At 44.5% G+C, this 9,981-nt stretch overlaps 1 protein-coding gene across 14 annotated transcripts in view; it reads left to right on the top strand.

Moving 5' to 3' along the window:
- Trio (trio Rho guanine nucleotide exchange factor) overlaps window positions 1-9,981 on the top strand; it is a 374,802-nt gene that overhangs the window by 253,288 nt on the left and 111,533 nt on the right. For all 14 annotated transcript variants that reach the window (XR_002818831.1, XM_004644739.1, XM_023704920.1 and 11 more), the window contains 3 exons: window positions 2,610-2,724; window positions 6,053-6,168; window positions 9,503-9,625. Coding sequence is in view for 13 of the 14 variants with exons in the window: in XM_004644739.1 (XP_004644796.1) it covers window positions 2,610-2,724; window positions 6,053-6,168; window positions 9,503-9,625 (354 nt within the window). In the remaining variant the exon portion in view is untranslated. The remainder of the gene's footprint in view (window positions 1-2,609; window positions 2,725-6,052; window positions 6,169-9,502; window positions 9,626-9,981) is intronic.

The raw sequence follows: 9,981 nt of genomic DNA, 5'->3' as shown, positions 1-9,981 counted from the left end.
TGATTGGGCGCACAGGGAGTGGGGACTGGCATCATGGAGAGGTCTGGAGAAAGAAGAGGATTGTCTTAGTTATGCTTCTCTTGTTGCTAGGACAAATACCTGACACTCAAAATGCAGGACGGAAAGGTTTATTTAGCTCACAGTTACTGGAGGTTTCTTTCCATATCCAGCTGGACCCAGCGCAGAGCACCACATAGCAGAAAGCGACCTTTCATGGCAGTGGCGAAGAGCTAGAGCATAAGGGAGTAGCAGCAGCTCAGGCATCGGGCTTCTCTTCCCTCCTTACGTCGTAATGCAGATTACCTGCCCCAGGGCAGGCGCAGCACCCACATCCAGAGTAATCAATCACAGACTCCAGAAGCCGCCCCCAAGACTGCATGAGGCTTTGGGGAGACAACTATACACAAACCATAGCAAGGATCCTACGACTCTTTCTCTGTGTACTTGACACTGTTTTGTCAAGTTTCATGGCGAAAACTATAAATCTATGTGAGTAAGAATCATTGGGATTTATAAGAAAATGATTGTGGAGCTCTTAGCCAGTGGCCTCTTTGTAGCCAGTGAGGTTTCCCATGGAGCTACAGCTGGTTGAGAACAATTCCCAGATGGTTCTTTAGACAGAGAGGGTGATGGGTGGGTGGGTGGTTGATTTGGTGAAAAGTACTGCCTGTAGCTTAAAATAATCTTGTAGAAATGCAGCCCCTTAGGAATACAGGTGTGTATCTCAGTGGATGCAGAAGCACAAGGCAGGCTGGAGCAAGGCCTGGGCACCTCTGGCTTCTAGTCTGGCCACCAGCACCTTCTCAGGAGACTCTCCCGAAGGGAGAGATCTGTCACATTCTTTCTGAAAAGTGCAACTGAGGACTTTCTCGAGACTGTGTGCCTTATATTTTACACATCATATTGGCTATACAGAAGCCAAAGGTATGCCTTTAAACAGTTAAATTTTTTTAGGTGGGGGAGGGATTTTTTTTTGGTGGGGAGGGGAGGCAGGCTCCAATGCCTTCAGGGCAGGTTTGGCTGGCTTGAGTTGTGGGGATGGAACCACATTAACCTGAGCCTGACTGCTTTGTTGAAGCAGCCACTTAAAGAACTGAGCTAAGGGGCAGGCCCCCAGTTAAATTTTTTTAAATGGTCAAAATGTTTAGAGATATTTGACACCAATGTGTTCCTACTGCATTTTTTTAAAAATCATGTATTTATTTGGTACAAGGTCGCATTACACAGCTCAGACTAGTAGTGGTCCTCCTTTCTCAGCCTCCCTAGCACTAGGATTACCAGCATGCACCACCACACCCAGTTCTAGTGGCTGGCACAGTATGTAGTACTGGAGATCAAACGCGGAGCCTTGCACTTGCCAGGCAGGCACTTAGACCACCCTCCATCACATTCTTCTTCTTTTTTTTTTTTTTTGGCAGAACTGGGGATTGAACTGAGATCCTTCCATTTGCCAGTCAAGCACTTATCCTACTGAGCCATCTCCCCGGCCCCCATCCTCCATCACATTCTTGAACTCTTAAAAAACTTTTATTTCTGAAATTCTGTTTTTTACTGTTAGAAATAGATGTGGGTAGAGCGCTGGGGAGATAGCTCAGTGGTAGCACCTGCCTATCAAACACAAGGTCTAGAGTTTGATTTCCGGTACTACATGCCGTGCTGGCTCCAAAACCAGGTGTGGTGTCACATGCCTGTAATCCCAGCACTGGGGAGGCTGAGACAAGAGAATCAGTATGATTCCCAGCTGTATAGCAAGACATTGTAGAGAGACAGAGACAGACAGACAGAGACAGACAGAGACAGAAAGCAAGCAGATGTTTACTTTCCCTTAATGTGTTATGAAGTTTCATTTTTGTCCTTGCGTCAGCATTCTGATCCTCAGAAATATTTCCTGCTACATTTAATAACCTTTATTTCCTTTCTGAAGGGGATGATCTGACAGAACTATTGTTCAGGGGCCGCGGAGTTAGCTTAGTAGAATAAGTGCTTGTGTGACAAGCATAACGGCCTGAGTTCAATCCCCAGTTCCGCAAAAAAATAAATTGTCGGGGCCAGGGGGATGGCTCAGTGGGATAAGCACCTCCCTGGCAAGCGCAAGGGCCTCAGTTCAATCCTCCGTTCTGCCGAAAAATAAATAAATAAATAAATAAATAAATTGTGATTCTTTGACAATTATATCTAGCAATTGATTTGGTACTTCTACCACAGTGATTGTCATTTTGACTGAGTTTGGAAAGCCATTTTGCTTCTAGTCATTAATTGTGATTGTGTCAATCAAAACTTCAAAGCTGCCACCCCCAATTGTCACTGACATTTAAATTTACTAAAGACCAACCATTGCCAGGATATTTCTGGTAGAGTCATGATAACTTGCTTTTCTTGCTCCAGAATCCATTTAGAATAGCAAAATGAATACTGTTTATTAATATAGTTAAGAAAAACATTTAGGTAAAATTACGAAAGAAAAATAATTATAAGATGCAACCACCAGTCGGCCAGATGATTACTTGAGTAAACAGGGTTAGATCCAAACGCTCTTGGTATCCATGTACTGTCTACTCAGACTGTTGTTATAAGTCATGCTGACAGCACTGTGGTCTGTTCCTTCCAAGGCGTGCACGCTGGCCAGGAGGAATGCTGACGTGTTCCTGAAGTACCTGCACAGGAACAGCGTGAACATGCCAGGCATGATGACACACATCAAAGCTCCGGAGCAGCAGGTGAAAAGTGAGTATGTGGCAGCGGCTGGGCTCACCCAGGTCTTCCTTCCAAACGTACATTCCACTTGCAGGAAATCCTCATCAGTTACCTTAGTTTAATACTAAAATACTGTTGCTAAATAAAATATTGCCCAGTGTGGTGACACACGCCTGTAATCCTAGCATTTGGGAAGCTGAGGCAGGAGGATCACTGCAAGTTTGAACGTATCCTGGGCTACAAAGTGTGCTCAAGGCCATTCAGAACTGCGTAGTGAGACTCTGTCTCAAAAAGACAAAAAAATAAAAATAAAATTATTAATAATATTTTTAAAAATGTATGGTCGAGTAATAATATGGCAAAGTTAGTAGCATGTTGACTAATTGGAGGAGTATAATCAGAAGATGTAACCTTAAAGATAGATATTGCTACTAACTCTTTGTTAAGGTAAATGAACATATAAGAACAAAAGTGAAAACCAGAGTTACCTACAGGCAAAATATTTTTTAAAGTTAAATCAAGCAGCTCCATAGCAGAAATCCATTCAGATTCACTCCCCTCACACAAGGTAGCTTTCTAGCTTCTACTTTTTCCTCCTTAGAAATAAATGTATCTTCCTAAAAAAACAATGAAGAAGTTATATACCAATGGAGAGTGAGTCAGGAATGAAGTGAAGGCCACCAGGGACTACGAAGCCATGTCCTATCTGAAAAAAAGGAAAAAATTATATACTTAATGCTGTTATAAAAGGTTACTGGTTTTATAGACTTGAGTAATTAATAAAATCTAATTCTAATATATTACATAGTTTAGTATTTCAGTATAAGAATCTCTAAAACCATTTATACATATGCAAATTTATAGAAATATGTTTAAGAAAATAGATATTAGGGTATAAATAATAATGATGTGGCTGAAAAATAAATTAAGTACAAAGTAATTACCTTTACCAATGTCACATTGAGTTTTATAAAAAAAAATTGGGCTAATCATTTAACAGTGATCCATCACACAAAGCCACAACAAAAAAAGAGTGGCAAAACCTTTCTACATAACCTTCTACTCAGTCAGGGCCGGGGAGATGGCTCAGTGGAATAAGTGCTTCCCTGGCAAGCACAAGGTCCTGAGTTCAATCCCCAGTTCTTCCATTAAAAAAAAAAAAAAAAAGATCAATCAGTACATAACCTTCTACTCTCCATTCATCTGACTCATCTGATGTCCCATGATACTTTTGTGTCACACTGGTCTAATCCTCCAGTCCTGTCAGAGAGATCTGCATTTATTAATTGCTGGACTTTGATTTTTGGAAAACACTTAAGTAACAAGGGCAGCCATTGAAAGCATGAATGAGTCTTTTGCAATCAAGTTTTACTGCCCTGAGAATAAGCTTACTTTGTTTCTTATAAAAATGATTTCCTTTCCCATCTCTTCTATTGGTCATCTTCTGTTTTCTCTAACTAAAGACACTACTGCACTCTCTATTACAAGTTTGATGCTTGTGTTTGTGAGTAGTATGTTTCATTTCTTCACTTACTAGGAATTTACTGTGCATTTGCTGTTGAATATTAGCATGCCAGGTGGTGTGAAGAGTCCAAAAGGAAATGTTCTGTCTCTTTCACAGCATGCTTGAGGGCAAAATGTTTATGTCCAAAACAGTGCTGTAAATCCACACAGGGTGGTAGTGACAGAAAGATGGTCTGACCCAGAGGCCACCAGCAAGGACGTAAAGCAAGGGGCTGAGTCTGGCTCAGAGCTTGAGGAAGCCCCAAGGCAGGCTGGAAGGAGAGACTGGGACATGAGACCAGATGGGGCCTCTGAGATGGAGGAGTTTACATCTGTAATATTTTCATCTAAGTAGCCCAACTTTTTGCTAAGCTTCAGAGTCTTAATTTATTTCACTAAATGAGCTCACCTGTTGAGCGGAACAAAGCTCCAACAGCATTCTGCAAGTGGATGTGCAAGTGCTGCTCTCCAGTTATTTCTCACAAAGCGCACAGCCTGCTGGGAACTCAGTTGGTGTTAGTGGAACACTTAGCATTTTTAAGGTTTTCAAGTATTACGGAGTTATATTATAGGTACCCATTATTTGATTTGGAATTTCTGTATTGGGAAGTTTTCTGTTTTTATGTTTTATAAAATTAGTCTTAATGTAAAAAAATTAAAGTATGTATACATATACACAGTATTACCTAATTTCTTTGCCAGGACATTTTTATACATCCTACATAAATGCATATATGTAGAGAAACATAGATATAGTCATAGCCCTCTCCTGCTTTCACAGTCTTCCCTCTGTATCTGACTGCAGTATTGTGTTTCGGGAGTTAGCTGCAGTAGTTCTGTAAGTCACTTCACTTGTTGCTGGTTGAAGGGCTCCTGCTTCACTGCCAGTGTCTCACTGTTTCCTCAACATTCAGTGTTTGTGCACTTTAGTTCAGATAGTGAGGGGGGTTTTCTGTCTTTGAGATAGGGTCTCGCTATGCAGGCCAGGCTGGCCTTGCACTCACTTGGTAGCCCAGGCTGGCCTGAATTCACAAGGATCCTTAGCCTCCTGAGTACTGGGATTACAGGTGCGAGCTGCTACGCCTGGCTCAGAGTTTTGTTTCTTTACATAGGCAATATTTGTTCTGAAGGCAGGTACCTAACTCTGACGTACCACATTTTCAGTGTCATTGTCTGTTACCAAAGTGCCCTGTGTTGCCTTAGAAATTCTGCCTTCTTGTGGGATCATGAGCACCTGTTCGCACTGCTTTTTCAAACAGCAGCACCAGCTCTTCTAGGAAAACATGGAAGAGAGATTCATTGTTTGAGGTTTAGTAGCCATGTTGTAAACGTAGAGCTGGGAGTGATTTTGTGGTAGAGCATGGGACCAGTAAGTGCAAGGCCTGTCTCTCACCCCCACCCCACCCCCAAGAAAAGAAAGAGAAAGAAAAAATGGGACCCTCATGTTGTGTACTTTGCCCACTTTCTAATTGACCGTTTGTTTTATGTTGACTACTAATTAATCTCATATGTTTTTATATGTTCCCAGTAGTTTTTTCTGACTTTATTTGTTCAGTATTTTGGTGATAATTATTATTTGGAGGCTATCTTTGAGTTTTTTGCCGTTACGGCTTCACATTTTTCTACTTCCATAGTTCCTTATTTTGTGTCATTTCCTCTGCTGAATTTGTTTAAAAGAAAAAAAAACCTTGTATTTGGAAACAGAAGTTTTCTTCTACTGTTCTATTTTAAATGTCACTTTCAAGGGCTGGCCAAATAGCTCAGTGGATTAAAGCATTCTGTCTTTTTGTGGGATTTTCCAGATGTTTTAATGGGTTACGAGTACCAGTGTGCATCTTTTTCTTTTTTCCTTCAGATATCTTGAATGAACTCTTCCAGCGGGAGAACAGGGTATTACATTATTGGACCATGAGGAAGAGACGACTGGACCAGTGCCAGCAGTATGTGGTCTTTGAGAGAAGCGCCAAGCAGGTCAGTGCAGCCTGGCTGCACACTCCACCCCTGCCCCCGTGCTCACCTCACCCCTGCCCGACTGGCATCCTGAAAGCCGCTTGCTAGTGCCCAGGCTGTCTGCCTTTTAAGTAGTAGCATGTTAGAACTCCATGACCTAGTGAAACTGTCACTCAGTACTGTTGACTCCCCACCAGTGTGCCGTTCAGCTTCCCTCCTCTGTCTGGCTCACAGTACTGCCTGGGAACAAAAGTTCAGAGTGAGTACTATTTAAGAAGGCATTGTGGAGTCTTAGGTCTGTGTTTGTGTAAATACAGTGGGTTTTTCCTGTTTTGCTGACTTCCTATTTCTGAGACAAAGTTTTACTCTTTAGGTAAGTGGAGTTAAAATTAATTAAAGACAAAAAAAATTAAAGACTATTCTAATAATTTAGGATAGTCAGAAAAGGCTCTTGGCTTTGGGCCAAGACCAGCGCATCAAGGGCTCCACTGGGAGAGCCCCCTTCTGAGCACCTGTGCGATGACATGCTTGGTGATCGAACAGGGAAGGTCTCCTTAGAGTGAACCCGGGGTCCTCCTACCTTACCTGTTCAGGTTCCTGCCACTTCTCTTTGGCCTGCGTGGTAGCCCAAGAACTTTCATTCATAGTTAGGGGACGGAGGGAGGGGCAGAGCAGGCAGGGCCCTCACCACTGGCACACATCATCCCGTGGGCTCCAGCAGTGAGGCCCTCAGTGCCGACACATACACACCCTGGCCTCCGCTCAGAGCTGGGCTGTCTCTGGACTGCACATGCAGCAGCATGTGGGCGGCATGGCACGGAGTAGCATTCGGTCACATCTTCCTAGCCCAAGAACAGATAACTTCTCTTCAGTATCACTTTCCCCCAAGAAGGAAGCAGCTCTTTGCCCATTTTCTGTGTTGGTCCTGCAGAGGCACCAATGCTCAGAACTGCTTACTTTCGCGAAGTCGCAAGCTGGGGTTCCTGGCTGGGGACCTGGAGCCAGGTGGCCTTTCTCTCCACTTGGCTGACTTCTGCAATGCAGTAATCGCCTCTCCACAGAGAGTGTGGCAAGCAGTTACATTACATTTTCTGTTCACTTCATTTAAATATTATTCAGTCGTACTTCAGTTATTGGAGGCTTACTTCAGCGTCTAACGAGAGATAATTTCCTACTCATTTCTCATACATCGTTATTACCTCTCTGTTGAAAGACAAGATCTCACTCAGCTACAAAGAAGCCAAATCATAATTATCTTGGCAGAGCAAGATAAGCTTGCAGCTTTGCAGAGGATGACCTGTGGCCCTCCTGACTTGGGCTTTGTGTGTAATAACAATACTCCAGTAAGCACTGATTACCTGGAGCACAGTTCCTTGAAGACTGGACCTCCCTGCTTTTGCATTTCCCAGCGTGTGCACTGAGGTTCCTACATGGGCACCACCATCCCCACTGGGAAGGTGAAGTAGCAGACGTCTCCTACCTCGTGCTTCTCCACCAGCATCCCGCCCCCTTCTCGGTCCTGTCTGTCTACCTCTGAACACTTGTGTTCTCAGGACCCGTTTCTGTGCCTTATTGTTTCTTCTCTCTCTTCTTACTTCTCTGGGGTGTCACCCAGCCCTGACCTCCGTTCAGGCCTGCAGACTTACAGATGCCAGGTGCCTTGCTGGCACGTGTGTCTCCACGCAGAAGTCCCCTGCCCATGACCCTCCTCATGTGCTCACTTAGCAGTGAGGCAGTTCACTGTCCAACGCCAGGCCTTCCCTCATCTTCCTGCCTTCATACCTTGAGACCAGGGAGGCCGACCTTCTGAGTATCCCAGCCCTGCCCTCCTGTCCTCACCCTGTGGAACCCTGCCCTCTGCTGCTTAGCTCACTGCCCTAGAATTCCTTTTCTACAGTTAGCCATGGTGGCTTTCAGAAGGAAATAAAAGCTTAGTGTACCTGCAAGGCCCTTCCTGCCCTGCACAGCCTCTCTGCCTTCCTGTTCTGCAGCCAGGGGAGGGGTGCTTCTCACAGCCGTGAAGTCCCCAGGCCCCTCTGCTGCTCCTTTAGCCCCAGGGCCCAGCTTGGACTGCACCTCCCTGACCTCCTTCTGAGATGATCCCTGCTGCTGCCTTCCTATCCACCCTTCCTGTGTCTAGCGTCCAGGCTTCTCTTATTCCCTGGGATCTTGCGGCATCTGGTTCTATGGTACATACTCTGGCCTATTTGCTGCATGAATGGAGAATTCAGGGACTCTAAATAAACAAATGGACCTGGCTTCATTCGTACCAGTATTAATATTATGTCCAAGATGGTATAGCCATTCTCAGCTGAATGTAAATGCCCAGCCTGGAAGCTGAACGAGCCTGTGGCTGAGATTCCTTCTCATTCAGTGTTGTGAAAGTGCCACCACTGCAGTGATGTGACGACAAGGACAGCGATGTGTCTCTAACAAGCCAGCAAGTTACCAGTGAGTTGCCAGTGGCACATAGGCACTAACTGCATTCTCTATACTTCGTCCCTTAGTGTGGCTTTTATAGCTATGTGTATTTCTGTAAGTCTAGTTTTCCTTCGGATCCTATGTAGAAGCAGCTTCCCTCTCCAGTAACAAGAGAATATCCAGAAGGGCTCTCGTTGCACTGGCCCTGCTCTCTGGTGCCATCACGTCTGTCCTGTGGCAGAGTAGTTGCATCATGTCACACCTTCCACTAGTGTCTCTCAGTGGTGTGCTTCTGCATGATATGGAGGGGTCCTCTGCAAGACACCCCCTAAAAGCAAGCATAAGATGCAAGCTGGAGTGCTCCAGGTGGTCACAGGTGCAGAAATAAAGGCTAGAGTGGAGGTGTGAAGGCTAGAAAGGCACGAATGCTGTGATTCTTTTTTAAGCTAAGGGCTGGAGAGATAGCTCAGTAGAATAAACACTTGCCTGGCAAGCGCAAGGGCCTGAGTTCAATCCCCAGTTCCGCAAAAAAAAAAAAAAGTTTAAGTTAAAACATCCAGTAGAACTCTCAGGTTTTAGCAATATGAGTGTTTGGATGTTTAACCTCACAAGACTTTCAGACCACCCTTTACTCGCACCTTCTCTGTCTTCTTTAAAAAGAGCTTGGTGGTAGTCACTTTTATTGTACTGTTGTTACACCTTTGGTTTGTGGTTCTAAGAAACTCTTGAACTTTTTGTTGTTGCCAAAAGTGGTAACATTACTTTCTCCAGTGCCCTATTTTTTTTTACTTTGAAATTGTAATAACTCATTCAGAAATGTGTGTGCATGCAAGGCAGTGTTTCTCAATACATGCCCACCTTGGCTTATACATGTACAAGAGGTACTCAGAACCTTGGACTTCTCTCACAACGTTTTGCGTTCCTTCTCTCCTAGGCTTTAGAGTGGATCCATGACAACGGGGAGTTCTACCTTTCCACACATACTTCCACAGGGTCCAGCATACAGCACACCCAAGAGCTGCTCAAGGAGCACGAGGAGTTTCAGATCACAGCAAAGGTGAGCTCAGGGCCCACAGGCTTCCACGTACAGGCCCAGACACCAGCTGAGGTGTTCACAGGTGGCACCAGGAACATGCTTTAGAGATGCCCTGGGAAGCGTAACAGACGTGCAGGTGTCGCCCTGTGCGAACTTCAGCGAAGAGTTTCACCCTTCCCTCCTCTGTCCCTTGGGTCATCACAGTCACCCCTCCTCTGTTCACAGTATCTGTGCCTCAGGCTGATTTTGTGAGCACTTTATCACCCCCCCTCTTTTATATCTCTGCCCAGTACTCTGAAAAAAGAGATCATAGAGGATTTCAGAAAATGGAAAGATATTCCATGCTCCTGGATAGGAAGAACCAACATTGTGAAGAT

This window comes from Octodon degus, unplaced genomic scaffold (assembly GCF_000260255.1).
Source record: "Octodon degus isolate 3935 unplaced genomic scaffold, OctDeg1.0 scaffold00207, whole genome shotgun sequence".
NCBI classification, from domain to species: domain Eukaryota; kingdom Metazoa; phylum Chordata; class Mammalia; order Rodentia; family Octodontidae; genus Octodon; species Octodon degus.
The sequence above is the reverse complement of the archived record's forward strand: the minus strand, read 5'-3'. Positions and strand labels throughout refer to the sequence as shown.